Here is a 23,469-nt window from a genome sequence, read left to right as displayed (position 1 = left end):
GGAGGCTCGGCCGGTTCTGGGCCCGGCGGACGCGGACACGTGCGGTGGCGGCGGTGCTGGGGGCAAACCGGTTGCGGGAGGCTTTGCCCGGGCTGGGGAGTTGGGCGGGCGGCGAGAGGGAGGGAAGGAAGAAGGGCCTCGGAAACAGATCCCATAACGGTGGCTAAATTAGACCGGGGTAGTATTATTGGGCTTTGTTGTTTTTTTTTTTTCTCCTCCCCTTCTCTTTGGAAAGCAGCGTTTCCTCAGGCGGCCCTGGAATTTTTGTGCTCTTCGCAACCTCTTTCTGTACGCCTTGCGAAGTAACAAGCAACAACAGGTTGCTTTTCCTAGTTGCTTTCATCAGCAGGTGTTGATGAAACATTAGTTAGGCTGGGTAGATTTCAGACGTGCTGCTTGCTCTTTTCCAGAACGCAGTCTAGAGGGTTTTTGTGTGGAATTACTTCACTTTGTCCACTTCTTGGCTGCGTACCTCACCACTGCGATTGTTTTCTTCCATTTAAATAAATGCCTTTCTGTGTCCTTATTTTGTTCTTCCTGTTTTAACATCCAGTGAAACATCTGTTTGAAATATTATTTACTCCAATGCATGTTTAAAATCATCTCAGGTAGCATACTGCTCAAAAAGCCCACAGGTTGCTGCTTGGTTTCATCGATCCTTTTATGTTTTCTTCTGCTTAGTGATCTCTCTAAACTTAGTACGTGTGAAAAAGATTGTGAAGCCATTAAAAGGAGAAGTGAATGGTTTTGGAAGTATGGCATAAACTACAGTTGTAAGAAATCACAACCGTATTTGGTTACGTTGGCAGGTTGGAAAGACATCTGCCTCTGCTGAATGCTGAGAGTTTTATCTTAAATTTTTCTAGCTGCACTTGCTGTGTGTGTGTTGAATTCCTTGTGTTAAGGAGGAAGTGCGGGCAGTGATAGCTTCATCTGCTAATGCCAATCCTGTTTCCCAGGCAAAGCTAGGACTTAGTAGTGAACAGAAGAGGATGAGACCAGGGAAGGAATTTTCCTATAAAATAGTCGTATTGCAGTTATTACTGGTAGAGTATCTAAATCACTTGACCTTGACTTCTCCTGCAGTTTCTTTTGTGTAGAAAGATTGCCAAGCCCTCTCCCCGACTTTGTTTTGCTTCGAGTTTGTGAACTCTCCACATGGGCAGCCAGTGCTCTCAGTATATATAGCGCTTTGTTTCTTTTCTCTTAAATTTTATTTTTAACAGCACATAGTTTAAATAATCCTGATGAAAGTGAGTTAGTATATTAACACTTTGTCGCCAGGGATATTTTTTTGTTGTTGTTTTAATTTGGCCTGGTGTGTGATCTGCAGTCATGTGCTCACTCAGAATATAATCTCCTGTGTTTTGTTTAAGCATGTTTTTTAGTAAGGGATTCTTCTGCTGATTTAACTATATAAATACAATCTCTTCACTGGTGTTAGTGTACTGGTGTGAAGAGCTAGTAGCTGTGTGACGTTTGTGGTTTGACAATAAATGAAGCTGTGCGTGCTCCTTTACCCTTGTGAGATTGACAGTGGTGTAATTTTACTGGTCTATATATACCTGTACATACAGAGGGCTGATAGGCCCTCAGCCTATTTAATAAGTGATGCAGTGTATTTATATTTCTTCTTCAGAAAGTATTATGAAGTTTAGGCCATCTCTTTCTCATAACATTTGTTGTAAAACAAAACTTCTCAGTTAAATACTGTCTTGCTTTATTAGATTTGCCTTCTTTCCCCCCCCCCCCACAGATTGGTCTTCTTTTTTAGTGCATTTTTTTTCCTTTGGCTCTAGTTTTTGTGAGAGCCTGTTGCTTTGTACTTTTCTATCCAGATCTTCTGAAGGTCATATTTGGCTGTTCTGCAGATCAAGCCTCTCCACCTTATTCCACTCTGCACTGATAACACAATTTTGCTTGTCTTAATGGTTATTTGGCACTTCTAAATGTCCTAATTTGCCTCCTCCTATGTTCCTGGGTTTGTGTCGAAAGTTGAACAGCAGTTGTAGAAGTAGTTGCTTAGCAATAATAGCATGAGTTTGAACTACCCAAAAGAAACATTTTTATTTTCAGAATAACAACCTATTAAAATATGTGGCTGTGCTTCAATCATGGTGATGAAGCTTGGTGTCAGCTGAAAAGAATATTGTTTAGGTTGCTTATAGTTACGCTACTGTGTGAAGTATGCACACATCCACATCTCGCAGTAAGAGCTACAGGAAAAGTGAAGCAAGGTGTAAAGCCTTTTTGGTCTGTAGAGCCATTTTCTGTAGATAGAAGCAAAGACCTCTTCACTGATCTTAAAGAGAGTGCCTTATACCTTGAAAAGCATTGGCATGCACATGTCTTTCATCCTTGAAATACGTTAGAAAGGTAAAATATTGCTGTAAACAGCCAGATTCAGTACTCTTGAGGCCTGGAGTATTGCAGCTGAACTTCACTTTCAAGTAGTAGATTAAGGAACAGTTACAAAAGATGACCGGATTATCAGAGCATTTTCCTTAAACGTATGTGTAATCACAGTTTAATGATACAAACTGAAGTCAGAATGTGGAGTCTCTAAACCCTTGTGTAGCTTCTGGGATCTCTTTTTTTGTTTTGTAGGTGTGCATGGTCATACAGAGTCATTACAGCCTAAATCTTCCAAGGAAAAGCGGAATAAAGTGTTTTCTTAGATTGTTATTTGAGATTGATGACATGGGGAAAAACAAAAACCAAGATTTCTGTAGTTGGGAATGAAAAGAGACAGTTGGAAGATAAGTGCCCAGCTTATGCATCTCACCAGCTGCTTCTGTGTTACTTTCTAAAAATTGCTGATCTGGCACTTCTTCCTATTTGTGAAGTTCGTCGTGTTTTGAAACTACTTAGACGCTGGGAAAAGCAAGTCTACTGTTCCCAGCTTTGGCAAGCAAAAGAACAAGGCGCCTGTAACTACTTTGTAGGTTTAAAGAAATTTGAAAGGTGGTACCTGGCAGGAAACCCCCTCAGTCTAAACGTTTGGAGGAGCTTCATGACTTTCAACTTCTTATGTTGTATGCAGAACTTGAAATTCTTTCATGAGATTGCTCTGGGACCAGAGCCATTGAGAGGTTCCTGTGTGAGTGAAATACAAGTGATGAAGGGCAGAGAAGATAGTGTAGATGGTTATGTTTTTTTGGTATGAGTGTGGAGGGAGTACTTCTATAATTAGAAGGCTGCATTTCCACATTTTCTTGATTTGAAAACAGACCTTAACAGCGAGCTGGAAAATGAATATAGCTTACTTCGTTGCACTTGAGGTGGGTATAGTTTTTATCAGCTGGCTTGGAATTGCATTTTCTCTTCCGAATCTTTTCTTCTAACATTAAGTGCTATCAAAATACTACAAGTTACTCCCAGCATTTCTGTAGTTGTCCACATGGCTGCATAACTGTACTAGATGTTATTTTATGTTGTTCTGTACTGACTAAAATAAACACAAGGTGAGTCTGATCTAAAGTAACAGGGTAATACCGTGAAGTGTAAACACTACTCGAGCTGCTCTTACCGCGGCATCAGCTTACGGCCTTCCAGGTAGGATCTGACTTCCTGAAATAAAGATTACCTGGTTTGCTTACGTTAATTGGTGGTATCTTGAGTCACGGCTGGAGAAATAATTCTTGGGTTTATAAAATCAAAAGCTAAGAAATAGAATTTAGTAACGCACTAGAGAAGATAGTGTTTCTTGGATTTATTTTAGTAGACAAAAAAAATACAGGGGTGTATGACTCAACTGTTGTCTGTCTTGCTTTGTGGGGATGAAGGCAGAAAAATATACATGTCTTGAATGTTTATTCTTCTGAATTTGGGATTAATACATTTTCACACTTTTTGTGATGTGCGTTTGAAAGTACTTGCTTTTGACGTGTACTTTGAACTTTGAGTCAATAGTTGTTAAGCTGCTTTTATATTTTATAAAAACCAACCAAACAAAAAACCAAAACCAAACCTTTAAGTTATGCTAGACTTCTATTTTATTATGTTTTGGACCTTTGGGATCCATATTTGATCTCCATACACTATTTTAAAGTTTAGCTACAGAAATTTTGCTCACATGAGTAGTAGTAGTGCAAAGTGATCTCTTCTGTTTCTTTGAAGCTTATTTCTTTGAAAAGGTAGAATTTGTAATTTTTAACCACCTGTTTTCTCTTGTAATGATTTGTGGTGTTCTAGGGGTTTTTTGTATCTTCCTGAATAAATATGCTTTATACTTGTTAACTGCTCAAATTTTGAGAGCATAGTTGAAAGTCACATTTGACTTATTTGACTGACATTTTTCGGGTTGTTTTTAATGTGTGACATTGCTAGTTATGTGAAAGCTTGTAAAGGGCAAACCATACATTGCAGTAACTAAATTTACCTGTGTATCAAAGAATACCATAACTACTTGAAACGGTTTAAATTTAAAAATTAACTTGTCATTGTGTTCTCTGTTTACTGGATCTGTTTTCCATGTTTGGCTGGTGAAAACAAGCATATTCAATTTGCTACTTAGCAGTTTAGTATTACACTGCTCAAGATTCAAGTGAAGTTTGGGTTTAAAAGGAAATCCTTACAACACAGCTGGGGCGAGCACAGGCTTGTGTTTACTCCCAAGCTGAATGCCAAGTGTGAGCATTCAGTTCTGCTGACGATTACCTGTGTGGAAGGAAGGGTGTCCTGGGTTAGGTGTTTGCACTCTTTTCTCTGACACTTGGTGGGAAATCTGATACACCACTATCGTGCAAGACTTGGTTGTGGTATATGTAGTGCACATGGCTGTTTTCAGTCAGCTTCTTGGGAGAATTCACAATCGTAGTTGATTTGCAATCTCTTTATTTGCAGATGGGTCAGCCGAAGGACTCGGTCTTCAGTGCTCTTGTTTTGTCATTAACGTTATATAGTCTTTTCTTATTCACGTACTGGCTTCTCCTCAGCTTTTGTGCCTGCTCTCCTTTTAGCCGTACCCTGAGAAATTATCTCCCTGTTTTAAAAGTAGGATTACCAAGTTAGTATTTTAAAAAAGGAAACATTGCACGAATGTACAAATACGTTGTATACTTCTCTTGATCTTTGTAACGTTTTTCTCCTTCCAATTTGGAACTTTTCTGTTTCATGCTCTCAAACTTCTTTGTATTGCTACTTCTCCAATTTTGAATGCCTTGTCTCAAAGTTTAGCTTTGTATGAAAATTAGCTTTTGAGTTTTGCTTGGAAAAGATATATCAAGATTGTAACTTAGAAAGGAGTTGCAGGGATTTATACCTAAAAAGAAGGATTTCCATTGAATGATGCTTGTGTAGCATAGTCTGTCTGATAGCCTTGCTAAGTGGGCTTCTTTAAGTTAAAAGCAGCACATTTATTGCAGTAGGTAATGCAAAAATGAAAAAGTTAAGTCCTTTTGGGTAGTAGTTGTTCAGATGAGGGAAAGAAGTAATTGTACTTTTTACTTGAAATGCATCTTAAGTCGTATTTTACTAATATCACTGGTGATCTGGACATATGCATTCATGTGAGTGTTCACAAGATTGTCAGTTCTCTCTATGATCAAAACAATTCTTTAAATTAGTTGACTTTCACTCTGGGGGGAGCTAATCAAAAGGTGAGGAGGAATATTACTTCTTTCAATATAAATGTTTATCTTTCAGTCATAAAAGTCTTACACAGGCACTTTTACTACAATGCTACAAGTAGCCCAATACTGCTTTTCTAGGATTAATACAGTTTTCATTGTGGCACAAGTGGCAGACTGTAAACATGTATGGAAATGGGCTCTTTGGGTAGCTAAATGTAATGGGTGTATGGAACCCAGTCTTAGATATTGTTCTTGCCTCAAACAGGCTGAGGAAATGGATGAGATTTCGGTAATTAAGGGTGGGGGGAAGCATTTAGCTTTTAAGAGTAGAGCTTTGGCAGACACTTGTCTCATAGGATGTGTCATGCTGTTGCTGGGTGATGTTTTTTCTTTTGCCAGAAGTGTGATTATGTTTGGTTACTTCTTATGTAATATTCACATGTGAATTGCAGCAAAGCCATTGCTAACATCCTTTTTTTTTTTTTCGTAGTTAGCACCATATAAAACCATTTTAAACTTGTATCTGTTAAGTAGTGTTTTGTGTCATCTTAAAATCTTCTACTCTCTAATTAGATAACGGAATCCTTTTTTGTAAGGACACAGTTAGCTCGTTTATATGCGGAAACAAAACAAAATGCTCCTCATCCACTAAATAGGTTAAAAAGACAGTAAAAAAGGTGTGATTATGTCTTCTGGTGTTTCTAGGTAGAATAAATTTAGTGTTACTCAAGTTCTCTTCTAGAACTGAACTTTGGTATCCAAGCTGCTCTGGTACTTCTACTGAACAGGCAACTATGGTAGGTGTTGCTTTTAATTATGGTGTTTAATTTTCAGGAAACCTATTTTTTTTTAACATGCCCCTTTTTTGCTTGGCATTTTAAATCCTTTTTGGTTTGTTCTATTCTGTGACAACCACTATATTTGCTTATATGATAAATGTCAACCACTATATTTGCCAACTAGCTTTCTTTTTCTGAAAACTATGAACAGAAGTACTCACAGAACTGTTGTGTTTTTAATCCTGTGGTGACTTCCTTTACTGTTAAATCGCACAAAAAGTTATGGGAGTAACTTAATTTAAAATCCCAGTCATGACAAAACTTCAAAATTGGTGGGATTTGTTTCTTTTTAGTTTCTTTTTTTGTTGTGGGGAGGGACGTGAAAACCTGTAGCAACTTCAGGCCTAGCACTGCATAAAACATTTGTTTCTTGTGTCCTACGTATTTGTAAATCTAGTTATTTGCAATGTTATTTCTCTTAAGCGTTACTACTACCTTCATGTTTTCGGGGTTAGTTGCTTTAGCTGTGTGCTTAGAAACTGCCTATAGGAGACTGATAAGTCTGGTCTTGATATTGCACTTAAGAATCATGGATTTTCCTCTGACTTACTCAGACATACTAAAGAAGGGGAGGTAGTGTATTGGTGTGGGAGAAAGGGGGAGTTGAACTTGGGTGTCGGTTCAGAAAGGTGCTCCAGCCTCCCCTTCAGTATCTGTATCTGCACTGAATGAGAAAGGGAAGACAAAAGGCCGCCCAGTCTCCTCATGAATGGTAGTAATTTAAAAGGTAAAGACAGACTGGGGAATGATGCATGGAGGGTCTAAGTATATAAAAATTAATTCTTGAAGGGAATTGTTGCAGAAAGTCACATAAAAATGTCACCTCCCTTCTGGTTTTCTGCACTGTGTATTGGACAAGGAACAGGCCGCTTTGTTTTGACAATGTTATGTGCTTTGTGTTTGGCTGACTTCATTATATTGAAATTAATGTGCTTGTTAAAAATGTGCTGATAAACATAAACTTTAAATAAAGCATTTAGGACTCAATCTGTCTGATTTTCTGAAGTGCTCTGATGACACAACTTCAGAACATGAGGGTCAACGTATGCATGTCCCTTTGACTTTTGTTTTCCTTGAAAAATGTCAGAAGTGGTAAAGTTTTGGGGGTTCTTTGTTTGTTTTGGGGGTTCTTTTTGGTATAAACCTTTACCTGTGTTCTTGTTTACAGCCTTGTTTCAGAGCATGGCATATTGAGTATTTTGAACAAAAAAAGGTGTTAGTTTCTATTAGAGAAAAAGCTATTCCGTGAGATCACTTAAAAACAGACATTGAAGTATACATAGAATTGTAAACCAAACATACGTTACTTCCACCTGTACCCCCCCGACCCCCCAATATAGAATGTGTGTGGAGTGTGGTTTGGAATTTATTTCGTACTTAGCTTAGCTTCCCCCCCCCCCCGCCTCCCTTATTGATATTTTTTGCAAGTCTGCTGAGAATTGACCAATTTTAGATGACTTCTTTTTTTTCCTTTTTGTTTCCCCTGGGACTGACAAATGCATGGTTTCAGGTACCCATGCTCAGAAAAAAAAGTATGCTATTCATATTCTTCCTGACCAGTTTGGGGTGGGGGGAGCTCTTGCTGTGAGTCTTTTGTGGATACATTTGAGTTGCAGACTAACTGCCTGACAAAGGCGATGTTGCTGTTGTGGTATCTTCCTTTCTGTGCTGCCTCTGGTACTTCTGTGGTGGGGTGGCAAGCCGGTTCAGAGAGCTGATGCAGACAGTGACTGTTGGCTTTTTGGGGGAGAGGAGGCTATTTATTCTCTGCCACTTAGGTCCTGAACTAGCTTGCTTTGGGTTCAGATGAGCACTGTAAGTGCAGCAAGGGCAACTAATAGGACTGTATAGGACTTTATAAAATGTGGACAGTAGGACTGCACCTTTCAGAGAGTAAGTACAATGTCTAACTCTTATTGTCAGCATGAGTCTTTGTTGTATTGCTCTTGAATGCTGATTATTTGCAGAAGCAATACACTGACATTAGGACCAGAATCTTACCAAAAGTTCATATATGCCTAACCAAAGAATGAGACGAGCAAATACAGTAACTTTCCCCTCTCTATCTATTTTCGGTTCAGCTAAGTTACTGCAGTTAGTAACTTTTGGTGGATATCTTTATCAGCTCATGCAGCCTCTTTCAACTCATGTTGCCATTCAGCATCCACAGCATCCTTTTAGTAAGGAGCTCCACAGCTTAACTTGCACGCTGTGTGAAGAACTACGTCCTGTAATTTATTTTGATCCTGCTTGCCAACGTTGTTTGGTGTCCCCCCCTGCACTTGTCATTTCTTTACAACCTAAAGTGTCTCAGTTAGCTGCATTGATCCTTATGTGAAATTTATTTTGCTACTTAGCATTTCTTGCTTTCCATCAAAGCTTTTGTTAGGCCTACTGTATTCTCTTTCGAGATAGGATTGGGCAGATAGCAAACCAGCATGCAATTTTATACATGTGGGGATGTGCTATGGTTTTGAGCAGTTAACACTCTGCTTAGTTTTATCTTAATACTCTCCTAATACTTAATTTGCTTTCTTGGCCATGGTGATGAGCATTGAGGTGATGTGTCATTAAAACATCTACCATACCAACACAGTCTTGTTCTTGGGTGGTAATTGTCAGTGTGAAGGCCATCATATTACATGTTTGGATTGTTTTGTTCCCCAAGTACAGTTGCACACTTGTCTATGCTGAATTTCATCACTCACTGTCATAAATCCTTTCTACAGTTCTTTACGGTTAGCACTTTATGCTACCAAGAAAAAAAAACCAGTATCACCACAAAATGTTGTCTTGTTGCTTGAAACCCTTTATGAACATATCTGTACTGTGCCTCTTGGGTCAAGGTGTTGTGAAACATGATAGTGGGAACTGACATGTTCCCATGGCTGTTTTATTTCTACCTTTGACCATTTGGAGGCTAAAACCACTGAAAGACGTTCATTCTCTCCATCTGCTGTTTCTCTTAAGGCTTTTGTGTTTTCCTATACAAGGGACCTTGTTAAACTTATTTCAGAGAACTCACAATAGATGTGTGAGGCAGTACTGCTTTATAAAGTGTTTGCTCTTCCTTGTAAGAGGAAGAGTGTTTATCTACAAGTCTGCTAATTCTCTTCCAGTTGACCTAGGTGTTTGCTGCATTAAGCTAACAGATTTTCAAACAGGAATTATGAAAATAAATTTGGTGGAAAGTCAAAATCTACTTACAAAATATAAATCAGTCTCAGGTGTCGTTGGTGAGGAGAAAAAGTTACTGGTCCCATTATCAGTTACTGCTTTGCTTTGGAGCAGCTATAACCAAACTGTCAGAAATGGGACACCGGCCTGTTCATGTTGCAGAGCCTTAAACAAAGTTAGGCACATAGCTTTGGAACTACACATGTAGGCCACTTAACCTGATTTATAAGCCCTTTAGTTAGTTCATGGGGAATTAGACAAATCTGAGTGGGATTCACAGACTTTCAAGTCGAAAAGAAATCCTGAAGAGGGATAGATCTGATTTTTGGTTTAGTCTATGCTTTGTTGGCCAGCCTGGCTCTTGAGATAGGTGGCCAGGTGTAACTGGGATTGGCACTTCATAGCTTTCCTGAAGCCAGTTAGTTACTTGTCTCTTCCATATGCTATGGAGTGCTTTAGCTTTCTCTTTTCAACATGGCTGATGACACCGTGTTTCCCCACCTGCTTCTCACTTTCTTGGGGTGTAGATGATGTCAGTTAGGTTTCCTCAGCTGGAGAAGAGTGCCCTAGGCCCTGAAGTGCAGCTAGTCCACCCTTCTGCTTATACAGAAGCTGTGCCGTTACGATGAAAAAATAAGACAAGTGAGCAAAGGGAGCCTGACTGTAGTGCAATGAGATAAGCTATGAGCCAGAGCATGGAAGAAATACGGTTTTCAGTCTCGTGACTTATATGCAGTATTCTAAGCTGTCATAGCTGTTGATTAAAGGAGACATGACCCAAAGCCCTTGGCCTTCTACTTGCTGGGGGACTGCAGCATAATGACTAGACTGTCACAGAATTGGTGGGTGCCTTTACGGACATCTGTTTTATTGCTATGCTTTGTGCTGAACTCAGTGCTCTGTGTTTTATATATGGAGTGCTCTAAATGGACTGGGCCTTTCAGAGGACTTCAGTGTAGGGACACCTGTGCAGAGATATCAGATGGTGCTGGTTTATTGAGCCTCCCAATGTGGGCATAGGCAGTGCCAGAAATTTGCATTTATTAACGCAAACAAGATAGACTAGATGACCAGGCCAGGATTTTTCTCCATTTTCTCCATCAAAACACCTATTTTTCACCTTCATATTTCTCTAAATAGTGTTGCAGTTCCATAACTATGGATCTGGGCATAACTGGCCTTGGTTCCATCATACAGATAAAAAAGGTCAAACTTATTTGATCAGATAAGAAAGGGTGACTGGTATGTTTGTGCATTTCTCTGCTGACATAAAGGCTAGAAGAGCACGATCTAGTTGTTCCCCTCTTTGAAACTTTTAGAATGGAATCTCTGGATATTGTTTTAGACTCTCTAATTTGTATCCTCTTGCAAAAGAAAAAACTTGTGTTTAAATGCAGAGTGTAGTATCTACTGTGATACTATGTAAAAATAAAGTATTTCCTGCCTTACCCTATGCAGAGAATAGTTGAAGGTCCTTTGTGGTCTATCTTTTATAATTTAGGCCATAAAGTGTCTATTTTTTTGGTTTGATAACATAAAATGGTCAGTTTTTTTGGTTACAAATCCTACTTCTGAGGGAGAAGGAGGGGAGATAAAGCAGGTATTGTATTAACTACTTATTATTTCTGACTAAAGAGAGTGTTTTCCATTGTAATACATATATTTCAATGTTTTTGTTGTTAGGTTGTTGAAGACTATGCTGGAAGATGGCAGGTTCCTTTGCCTCAGCTTCAGGTGCTTCAGACGGCACTCTGTTGTTTCACGTCTGCCTGTGTATCATTCCCAGCTGAATGTGAGCACGTACAATACGTATTGAGTAGCCTAGCTTTGTAAGTACATTTTTTTTTTTTTATTACTTCCTTTACATTATAGACTATCTGTGTTACTTATTATAATAGCAATAGGGTCTCAGAGATCCTCAGAGCTTTTAAGAGTGGTTTTACCAGTGATGTAGCTACATGGAACCAAGAATTACTAACTGAGGATACAAAAGCTAGAATTTAGTTTAGTCTTTTTATGTTCTTGTTGAATATTCAAGTTGGGTATTCCAATGTTGTGTCATAAGGGCTTCTGACAAAATGAGTAATCTAAAGAAATAAGTGATCACCATGCAGACTTCTTTTTGGAAAATCTTACTTGGAGTATTTGAAGACCAACCTTTCACAGTACATAGTTGTAAATAATTTACCTAAAGTTTTTACTGTTCTGCCTCTAGCAATGTGATAAAGTATTTAAGATAAATTTCTTGTGGTGTTTAAGAAATCAGTAAATTTTAAAATGGATTTTTACATTTGAGTTATCAGAAAGCTTATGGGATGACCTGTTATACAGTTAACTGACCAAAAGTTGTATTCACCTTAAAGAACTGCAGAACACTATGTCATAAATCTTGCTTGCATTGGTGGTTTTCCCACGTGAGGGCTGAAAGTGTCAGGGTAATGATCAGTAGATAAGTAGAAGTCCCATTTTTTTCTTGTTCTAAAACCCTACTTTTCAGGTTTCAAAATGTCAATGTCGAATGGAAGTTAAAAAAAAAAAATCTTTAAGTGAGTTAGATATACGTAGCCATGGTACAAGTTAATTGATCTTCTCTCAGCAGATGGGGACAAAAACCTAAAAGCTAGCTTTATTGTGATTTTGGTTTGAGTAAATCAGATTTATTTGTCCAGCTGCTTAAACCGCTTTCTTGTTGAGTGGTGCTTTCAAATACAACTTGGTATCTCAGTTCAGAACGTTGTGTGGAAATGTCTTGCTCCCACCTCATCTAGTCATCAGAAGTGAATACTCTCCTAGCCTTCCTCTCTTAGTTTACTTGGTCAGGAGGACTGGGTTTCTTATCCTTTCCACTGTTCTTGAGCTATTGGTACTAATTACACAGCAGTCAAGGCTTTATTCTGTACACTCACAGAGTATATGCTATCTTTAAGTGTTGGTGAAACTTCACCAAAGAGATTTACTGTTTTGTGTGTGCATGAAACTGTTTGACATGAGACTATTTATGGAATCATAAGACAACAAATTTTAAAACTGGAATGCTCAGGTATCAGAGAATGACTAGCAGTTGCATCAAAATATGGTGGCCTCTGTGGTTTTTTTCCACTAGTTTTTAGAAAAAACCCTCAAAGTTCAAACCACACTTTTATATACTTTTAAGTATCAAAGCTTGGGAGTAGAAAAGGTAGGAATTCAGGTATTTGTTGTATGTAGGGTGGTCACTTCCTGATAATCTAGAAGTGAGTTGGTCAATGAGTTCCTGTCCCCCTTGGTTTTTGGAGCTGGGTTTACTCACTGAGATTTTCTTCCATTCTGGAATGCCAACTTATTGTTTGTTCTGATTGTGCTTGACTGGTGTAGTTTTGCACATGGTATCATAAAGGGATCCTGGGGCTTAGTAGCTGCAGTTACCTGGGAAACCTTGCTAGAATCTCTTTTGAAAATTTGGTGTATATTAAGTCTTAGTTCTTTGAGAGCGAAAATCTGCCCGACTGTGTTGCCATACTCGAGTAAGATTTCCTTGGTAACCAGACAATAAACTATTAACAGTAATGACTGTTGCATTTCCTATACTTACTAGCCTTGCTATTCATCACAAATGAAGCAGCATCTGTATTGCCATTAATATCAGGGAGTTTTAATAATGGTGCCAGCATACTAGTGTTCTTAGGCAATCTTCTGATGCCAGTAATATCAAAGTAGTGATGCAATAAATCTAGAAGCACCATTATTATAAATGGATGGATGTCAATGTGGCTGTGCAATGCTGCAGACTGGTTTAAGATAACAGTGCCAAGCTGGAATTGACTATAGTAATTTTAACTGAATGGAGACTGGTGATGAGGAAATAGAAATATTTTGATAGCTTCCTTTATTAGTCTGATAAGAGTGTGGAGCAGGTGCATTGATGGGGAAGAAAACTGTAGTTTATACTTGTTCGCTATTAATTTTCAGATTATTTTTTTTCAAGATCCTATTCTCTTCAAAATAGTCAAAGCAAACAAAAATGGATGCATGCATCATTTGCTTTAACTGGTTTTGTCTCATTATTTAAGTTCCAGTTTGGTTGCTTTTCAGATCATGACATGACTCACGCCTGACCTTTCCTGAGAGTCAAGTATGCTGCAAAATTTTGTTTATCAACATGAAATAAGATGATGTTTTTCAGAACAGAGTACTTATTTTGGTACTGGTTGTTTTTTCATTCTATATTTGAGTTGAGATTCAAGGACCAAATCTGGAGAAAAATTCTGTCATTGAACATAATGAATGTGTATCTTAAATTTTCTAGGTCTGTGTTTGGCATAGTTTATCACTGATTAGGAAAAAATTTACTGCAGCATAGTCTAAAGGAAACCTAATTTTTTATATTTTTGCATTATTGCCATACAAAATTTCATTTTGTTTATGTGACCATTAAGATCTTTTAATGCACAGTATCTCTGAAAATGTTACTGAGAGGAACAATTGTCCTAAGTCTGCTTTTTAACTTCTTTTGAATTAGTTTTATTAAAAAGGAAACATTTTGTTCTGTAGGAATATTTTGGGTGTTAACTTCAAATATATTGAAGTTTGACTTTAAATTTGGGGATAAGTGCAGTGAACTTAATTGTTCTGCAAAAGAGTTCCTTGTCCAGCTGTTCATGAAAAGCTGCCTTTTGTTTTAAGAGCTGTTGCAACGAAAGACTAAATTGCCATCAGCAAGATCTTCACTCAAAAACCTGTAGGTTGGAAGAATGCTGGAACCTCTTCCAGGAGTCATCTTCCACCTTCTCCTTCTCTGCCTCCTTATTCTCCCTGTTCATTTGGAAAAAATGTCTAGAATAATCTTAAAGAAAATTATTCTTATTTTCTTCTGTTACAAGGTCAAAGCCTTTGCTGTTCAGTTCTGTTTCTAAAATGCCCTGGGTGCACAATTTTTCTTTCAGTACTCCTTCAGTACTATCTTTATCTCTGAGAGTCGCTCAGTTATTGCCTGCCGCTCATGACTTTCTCAGCCAGCAATTGCAGATTATGTTAGTGCAGTACTTGGTAGTTGCCTTTCCAAATAGAAATTAAATTTTTCAGAATCTTAAGGCAGCGCAATAGCAGGTGCACTGGAGCTGTCTGCAGATCTATGAGATCCTACTACCTAGTTTTTGATTGAATTGACTGAGTTGCAGGTATTATCTGGAAGTATGCTTCTGTAAGTGAAGACCTAAATTGATTTGAGCTCTGGAAATCTACTTTTTACCAACCTCTCTGATGCTGCTATCAGGATTGTTCATCTCGGTCACTGTATTAAAAATAAATAAAATGCTCAACAAGTTTTTAAGATGATGGAAAACATAGAGGTCACAGGTCAGTTTGAATCTAGGCTGCTGTTGAAAGGATCAGTCCTGCCTTCTCCCTGATCTGCCACCTCTTTTGAGGTAACACTTGTGAATTCATGTTGCTGCACATAGACCTGATTTGCTTAAAAACTTGTTGGTGGTAAAATTGAGGTTTTATCAATTTGTTTGAATGCCACACAGAAGATGAATGTAGTTACATTTGTGTATTTGTGCAAAAGCTGTCCCTTTGAAAATAATCTTCAAAGACTTTTTTTGGAAATATGAAATTTATAGCAAAAGGCTTTTATTTGGAAATAGGAAGTGAATAGCACCTTTAAACCTGCACCTTCATAGAGAGACTTCAATGGGCATTACAGCAAGACCGGCTGAAATGGAATAAAATATGTTAGTAAAAAGTGCTTATACTTGAAAATATGAATTGTTGGGTATCTGCATTCATGTGAAGTTACTATTCCTTGAATGTAACTCTGTATACACTGTGCATACTATAGTAGTTTTACAGCTGTCCTCTTCCTTCCTCAAAATTGCTGCATATCTGACAAATGCTTTGGCTTTTGAGGAAGGTTCACTTTTGTAATGATGAATGGGGAGCAGCAGTATGGAGGACCTAAGAGTTCTTCAGGGAGAAGATCAGGCAGGTACTGTGAGTCTAAATGTCCTGAACTGATGAAAAAGGTTCAGCAGAAGGGATTTTAAGTTGTGCTTAAGTATAATCGGTTTTATTACTGATTTGGTCTTGTTAGCTTATCTATGGCTGTATTCTATTTGCGACTTGATGCCTGATGAAAAATGTGTTTGAGGGGTGTGTGTGGAAGTCTTAACTGCCAAAATCCAGCACAAAATATCAGACCAACATAAAATTTTTGCAGTATGAGTTGCGTTTAGAGAGCATGGGGATTGGCCAAACTTTTTAGAGTGACTCTGGCATGGGCATGGGTCTAGAACTTATGACAATCCTTATTTTGTTTTTAGTGCTGTGAAAACTAATAGCCTGACCATAGTTTCATTTTTCGAATTAACATTTTTAGTTTGGTTGACTTGTCACTACTTCTGTTTTTTTAGGAGTTTTTTTGAATTGCTGCTGTTCTTTGGAAAGGATGAGTTCTATGAAGATCCTTTGAAAGATATTTTAGGTTCAATTCAGGTAGTGTTGCCTACTTTCATATAAGTCTTTAATATTATTTTAGTACATGTAAAGACAGTTTTTGTGGATATATAACCTGGAGGAAACATGCCATTATAGTGAAAGAATGTAGCTGCTTTACTTACATTTATACCCAAAGGAAAAGCAAAAAAAAAAAGAAGGATATTTGAAGGGAAAGCCATTTATTCTTACATTTATAATCAATATTGCTATTTGAATTTACTTGGACCAAGTAAAATGTACTTCTCTGTAATACCAATCTTGTTAAAGACATATTTTGTGCGTTTCCCGTATAGAAGAGGGAAGCTTTGCTTGTTTATATCTAAGTAGAACTTAATGTCATCCAGTGTTGCGTACCAGTTCATGACATGAAACCTCAAGTTTCCTTCTGTGGTTTTAAACAGTAAATTTGAAATTGAAACTCTATCTTGATGAACTCTTCAGGTCAGCATAAACTCTCACTGTTTAAAACTGTTGTACTCTTGGCTAGACTGGGACAAGGTTTTGTATGGCTATATACAACTGCATAAGATAAATGATCCTGGATTTAAAAACTTACGGGTTTTTTGCCAGATATGTCTTTTTTGACCTGAACTGATTTTTGAGAGTTGAGTTCACTGCATGGGAACCCAAGCACTTGTGCCACCATGAGAGGAAACTTGTTGTAGGGAAAGAAGGGATGAAAAACAGGGTTGTTTCTCCTGTTAATACTGATCATGGAACTGCAGTTTGAGAAATAGCTATCCCTTAGTTATTTTTATGTTGATACCTGTTTGTTACTGCTGCTACAAATTAATGTGTCAGCACTACTTAATTATCAAACCAGCAGCAATTACACGCTTGATTAGAATTGTTGGAAGAATGGGATCAAGGAGTGGCTTAGCAGCCTCAGGAATGGGTAGGGTCTCTTGCATAAGAGTAATGGGACATTTTGGCAGTCCTGCAATAAGTGCTTTTCAAGAATGAACAAGAAAGAATTTAGGAAAAAGTGTGATGTATAATACTTCTCTGTGCTTTTGTATTACAATTTTCAATTACCTTGACTTTTAAACAATGAATGTATTAAAATAAATCTTTACATAATCTTCTAGATAAAGAATTTCTGAATCTCTTGTGTAATCACACTGTTAGTGAAAACCATTGTTTCAGTTACTTAACCATTTTTTACCATCAAACATACTCATCTGAACATAAAAGAAAAAATTGGGTTGAAACTAAAAGAATTTACAGCAGAAAAGTGTATGTGAAGGAGTTAATTGTATGTGCATAGAAGCCATTCTTCAGCTACATCTTTTTGTTTCAAAATTAGATACCTTTTTCTTGTGATTAAAATTCTACTGTTGATTAACATTAATGTTAACACTTTTACCAGCAAATAACAAGGGGGACGGGACGGGGAACTTGGCTTATGTGAAAATCATGGGTGGCTAAAACATTCTAGATTATTTTAGGCAAGCATAATTTCTGTTATGTAGAGATTTGGAGAAAAATGGTTGCTTGAGGGCTGGTGACTCATATGGCTTAATTCAGTTTTTCCTTCGTAGAATTCAGACACCATCACTGGATCACAAATCCAGTGTCAGCATGTCTAAATCTGTGCAGACTAGCATGAGGTGAAGACTTCAGCATATGCCAGTAATATTTCTAATTCAAGGAAAGGTGGTTTTGCACTGTTATGCAAATGCAGGCTCTTGCTATGTGCTTATAGAAGACATGAACATTCTGGCTTCCACAGTTGTGTATTACTGTTTATAGAGAATATAAGTTGTTGCTTTAGGGCTTTGTGTAGGCCCGGTCGATGAGTTTAGCTTGAATTGGTGACTGAAGAAATACTTAAACATGGGTGGGTTTTCTTGTTTCTTATCTTTTGGATGGCCTAACTTTATTTTTAGACAACTTTTTTTTTTTCTTCTTTCTAATTGTTTTTCTTTTTACATGTAGGAATGTCAGAACCTTCTAAATAGATACAGAAATATGAACCTGGAACTAGTGACTCGCATCATACGAGATGGTGGACCATGGGAGGATCCAGTATTACAAGCAATTCTTAAAGCAAAGCCTGTATCACAGGAATTAGGTATTTCATTTACCATGTTAATTTTTTAGAGTACTGAAAAATGTGTTAAATTTTGCTTTTTTGATATTAGGGTCAGGTGTTGTCAGCTGGCATTGCACACAATTTTAACTATTTTTCTGTACTAAAATGTACTGTCCCCTTTTTTTATTTGAAAGAAAACTAAGTTTCTTTGCTAGTAGTTTAAGTCACTTACAGTGTAGAAATCAGATTATTAAAGATACAAGAGGCTACTGAGGAGTTACTTATAAAATTAATTTACCAAATCCAGGTGTTCAACCCCTGAAAGAGCATGGGGAGTGACTTGACTTCAATTAGGCTACTGAAGTAACATGGTCAGGGGAGGACCTGATGTGTAATTCTGTCTCATGGTACTCTGACTCATTTAATTTTTCTTTTAAATTGTAAATATTAGGGCTTGTGGCTTTTCTTGGTTCTGTTTAGAATGAGGCCTGTGACTACACCTGATAGCTCCTTTATGTATATGTAATTTCTAGAGTTGGGAGTAGGGGAATGATTTCTCTGCAAGCTGAGAAGTAAACCAGCATTTTTAACATTTCGTGGAAACAAACATTACCAGAATGTTAATGAAAGTTCGTGAGGGGAAAATATCCAATCTACAGTAAAGTCTTTACTAACATCTTATGTGACCTATTTGCTAGCAGTGTTCACAGAGGATCTCTTAAATGCTGTTTTTATTTGATAGTGATAGGAAATACTAGTTCTTCTCTAGTTGCTATAGTGTAATGCACGATTCAGATTCATTACTATGTTTATGACAGTGTGTTTGTTCTGTAGAGAGAGGAAGAGGACTATGAAGTCGAACAGCTTAGTGAGCTGCCTCCTTAACCAGAGAAAGTATTCTGATAGGAAATTAACATGATTAAGTGGGTAGTCGTCATTGTTTTGTGTCTCCTGTGAAGCAAGCACTTGAGCAACATAGTTTACCCATGATTTTTATTACATAACTGATAAACTTCTAGTCAAATACTGACTAGAAACAGAATGAAAACAGAGATTATTCCTGTTTTGTTTTGTATCAAATGACAAACTCTAGAAGTTTGGTGGTTATGATCTGAAGTTAGGTCTCAGTCTCCATCTCTCCAGCAAAGAATTAGTTTAGTCCTTTGCCTTAATGATTCACTTGATCATCATGAAGCCTCTCTATGATGGGTAACAGTTTGAGGATTTTCGCTTATTTTTAACCTGGCAGAGTAGGAATGAGACTGCCTGTTGTCACTAGATGATCATTTTGTTTCTTTTTGTTGCAGGCCATATCTCCTTCCCCTCTGCTGAGGTATTCTGCCTCCTTTTATCTTCTGATATCCCCCCACATCCCCTTGACATATCTCATCTGTGATGACAAAGATTTTGTTTTAGATAATACCTTTTGGAAGCTTTTTCTTTCTTGTCTCACTTCCTCTAAAATCTGATTCTTGTGAAGTCTTACACAAAGCCAACATTCTGTGCTGCTTTATAGGCTGGTAGTGTTTGGTGTATACTTTGAAACTTGGCCATATAGTTCCCTTGGGGATCACTATTTTAAATGAGAAAAACTGCCGATTATTGCTGAATCACCAACCATTACTTGCAAAAGTCAGTTTGATAAGTATGTACTGTGTGAACTATGTAATCCTGTCCTAGGTTCATTAATTACATGGAGAAGCTTACGTGAAGACAAACCTTGCTGTGTCTGTCTTTACGTGAATTGTAGTATACTTTGAGATGTTGCAGTCTATTTTGAGATGGCTGGAAAGGAAGGCAGCCTTCGGGTTTAAAGAAAAATAGCAGGGTTGAAACATAGGAGCAATACACTTCTAGTAGATCAGGGAGAATAAGGCAGTTTCCTGTGAACATCTAGAATAGTATTGCAGTGCAGGCAGAGGTACGCTCAGATGTAAGCAGTTAAGTTTCTAAGCTGATGGTTGGCATCTGTCGCTCTAAAGCAAAGCACTGCACATGCTGCCTGGACAAGAATAGATGTTGTTTTCCCTGAGCCATTTTTAATGTATCACAGACTTGGCTAAATGCTACTATAGTAGTTAGCAGTTGTCTTTTGCTGGGGGGGTTAGAAGAGCTGTAAATGCTGCCTTGGGAAACGAGGGCATTCGACTACAGGGAGGGAGAACAATCCTGGCAGTGGCATAGCTGGAACTTGCAGTCTATTTAGAAACAGCGTTGGAGGGTGTAGGAGAGCCCTGTCCCTGGAAGCTCGTGCTGTCAGTGTTGGAGGGTGTAGGAGACACCCTTCCCTGGGAGCTTGTGCTGTCAGAAGTGGGATTCGCATTTATGGAGCAGAGGGGTGTACTCAGAGTTGCCCACACAGAAAGAGGGAATGATATAACAAGTTAACCTGTATTGTGGACTGCAGTCTTCCCTTCTTTGAGGGAAAAGGACGTTCCAGCCAGCTGTTATATGTGCAGCATTTTCTTAACATTATCATGTAACAAAAGCTAAGTATTTCTGGCCTGATTTGTCAATGTGGATATTCGGTAATCTGTTGGGTAATGTTTGCATATGAAACTGATGGTTGGATTTATTATCATAAGTATGTTAATTCAAAAAAGGAGAGGCCTTTATTTGGCTTTAAGGATTGTTCCATGCCATCACTTTTTAATGCAGTTAATGACCAGTGTTAGACACTGGCTTTTCTTTCAGTTGTCGTCTTTACTAAATTTGTACCCAGAAGTGCTAATGCATAGTGGGAATGATATCTTCTCTTATGGTGGACCTTATGGTACATCTATTAACAAATATAATCTAAAACCTTGTATCACCTTTAATAATATTCCTTAAATGTTCATTAGCATATAATACCATTAGCTTGCATAAAAATAAAGATGCTAGAGAAATCCTGGTTTTGAGCATAAGGAATGTCTTTCAAACAGGCATCCTTTAAAAAAAAAAAGTTTAAGTGAAAGCTTGTTATACAAGTAGTCTTTTTCTTTTGGCAAAAAAAATTCTCTTAGCTGTTCAGATTGTTCAGTAACCGCTTCTATTTTTTTAATCATTTTAAGTGTCACTTTAAGTTGTTTGTAACTTTCTTGATACAGGTTCCTTCTAAGTTATATACTTCCCATGCTCACTGCTAGCCTTTATTGACTTTAAATTGACAATCTCTTTTATTTTTTTCTTTTTTAAAATATGAAACATTGTACAGTACTACAGGGCATGCACTGGAAATTGTGGGGTTTTAACTCTTTCTCTTAAGGTAGCTGTTGAGAATATAAAAGGAAGATCAGGCCATATTGTCCAATACATTACATAAATGTTAACACACTATTAACACCTCAGTGTGTGTTTACTTGACAAGATGCAAACAATTCTCAAAATAAAAGCAGCATTGCTGCATTTTGTACTCTTGAGTGATATTTTAACTTTTAATCCTAAGAGACACTAGGATCAGTGTGATCTTTTATAATAGAGATCTAAAGCATGCCTGCTATGTATTTCATAATTTCCCAATTACTTAAATGTTAGTAATAGTTATGTTCATGTTTAATACTTAAACGTTAGTATTTTGAGTATCTCAGTTGAAACAATTTCATTCAAGCATTAGCTTTAAGATTAGCTTTTAGATCTGAAACACAGATTTCCAGAAATCAGGGCCTAGAATTTAAAGGTATTTAGGGATTTAGAATTGTGCCCAGTAGCACTTTTAGAGGAAGAAAAAGTATATTTTCCACTTCTCCAAGCAAAATGAAGGTATTCAAAACTACTTAAAGCAACAGGATGTGAATTGTTGTTAACTTTTTCACCACTCCAAGCTCTTCCATTTTAATGGATAATGAGTATCCTGAGTTGTTTTAAATATTTATAGTTATAGCATTGGAAGTGCTGTTGATCTTACACTTCTGACAATCACCCAGATTCCAGTGCTGAGAAAAAAGGGAATTTTTTTTCTCGAAAATGTTCATATCTGCTTCTATGTAGTGTATATTTTACTAATCCTTTGCAGCATCTTGTGTTGATCTGTTAGAAACAAAATACTGAATTAGATTACTGGTGTAAGAAAATAACAATTTCTGTTTCCAAGCAGAAGGACAGAATCTTGATGGTATTTAATTTAATATATGATAGCTTCTTTAGCAGAGCCTTTTTTATATTATTTGTTGACATTGCACTATTAAAAACAACATTACATTTAAATTCATTTGTTGTTTGGACTTCATATTCTAATTGCCTTTAAATCTTTCTTTTCTGTACAGTTAACAAATATTTAAGCTCTGAAAATCCACTGTTCTTTGAACTACGTGCCAGATACCTTATTGCCTGTGAACGCATCCCTGAGGCAATGGCTCTTATCAAATCTTGCATAAATCATCCAGATATCAGTAAAGATCTGTATTTCCATCAAGCTCTTTTCACCTGTCTTTATATGTCACCATTAGAAGATCAGCTATTCCAGGAGGTATTGTTTGTCAGTATACATTTTTTTTAAATGAAGTGGTACATTATACTTACTGTATACAAGTTGTCAAGAGGAGCATATGGAACTCTGTTTTTGTAGAACCAAATGTCATAAAATCAGGCAACTACACCGGTGTTGCTTAACTCAGTGCTGGCTTAAGCTTTGAAAAGTTAAATGTTAAGTGCCTACAAATCTTGTTGACCTAAATGCAATTTTTTTGGTCAAGTTTACTTGTAGATATATTCCCTAAATAACTTGAGTCATTAATATTTTGTAACTTCAGTGTATTGACTATTTTATTATTGACTATTATTTTAGCAAAAGCACTTGAGCCTGATTGATGTCAGTCCAGTGTTTTGTACATTATATAGTTTTGTTAGCCTTGAAGTTTTTTTAATGATGCCCCGGTACGTAAAATGACACTGTAGCTGAATGTGGCCCTACTTTTACCACTGAGTACTTACTAGATAACTGCTCTTCTTAACCTTGTTTTAGGAACAAGCTACCATCGCGCAAAAAAGTGCTTTTGTGTAATCTTTTAATTTCTCAGACAATTATTCTGACTGTCATTACTCTAAGAAATATGAAGGAGCTCTAAATATCTCCAAAATCTCTATTTACAGACCTACACAAAAGCTGTTCCAAAGAAATCCTATGTTAATAGCAATTCCTGAAGTTTTCAGTAGCTGCTTTAATATAGCACGGTCTGATAGGTTTTTGTTTCATGTTAGCAAATTTATCTAAATTGATTTTATTTTAATTGTATAGCACTTGTTGAGGACTGATTGCAAGAGTGGAATTGAGATCATCTGCAACACTGAAAAAGAAGGGAAGACTACCTTAGCCTTACAGCTATGTGAATCGTTCCTAGTCCCACAGCTTCAAAATGGGGACATGTATTGTATATGGTAAATACTTTATTTC

The 23,469-nt window shown here is 37.2% G+C and overlaps 1 protein-coding gene across 4 annotated transcripts in view; it reads left to right on the top strand.

Moving 5' to 3' along the window:
• The first annotated feature begins 3,037 nt into the window (after window positions 1–3,037).
• Window positions 3,038–23,469, top strand: part of ZNF654 (zinc finger protein 654) — a 31,937-nt gene continuing 11,505 nt past the window's right edge. Inside the window, exons 1-6 of one of the 4 annotated variants that reach the window (XM_010567286.1) lie at window positions 3,038–3,281; window positions 11,273–11,418; window positions 15,979–16,060; window positions 18,002–18,137; window positions 22,343–22,545; window positions 23,314–23,453. In XM_010567286.1, the coding sequence (XP_010565588.1) occupies window positions 3,252–3,281; window positions 11,273–11,418; window positions 15,979–16,060; window positions 18,002–18,137; window positions 22,343–22,545; window positions 23,314–23,453 (737 nt within the window). In that variant the 5' untranslated portion in view covers window positions 3,038–3,251. Of the gene's footprint in view, window positions 3,282–11,272; window positions 11,419–15,978; window positions 16,061–18,001; window positions 18,138–22,342; window positions 22,546–23,313; window positions 23,454–23,469 lie in introns of those variants that run through there. The other 3 variants (XM_010567287.1, XM_010567289.1, XM_010567288.1) reach the window with 3 other exon arrangements.

This window comes from Haliaeetus leucocephalus, unplaced genomic scaffold (genome assembly GCF_000737465.1).
Source record: "Haliaeetus leucocephalus isolate CR32 unplaced genomic scaffold, Haliaeetus_leucocephalus-4.0 Scaffold228, whole genome shotgun sequence".
Lineage (NCBI taxonomy): Eukaryota > Metazoa > Chordata > Aves > Accipitriformes > Accipitridae > Haliaeetus > Haliaeetus leucocephalus.
The sequence above is the reverse complement of the archived record's forward strand: the minus strand, read 5'-3'. Positions and strand labels throughout refer to the sequence as shown.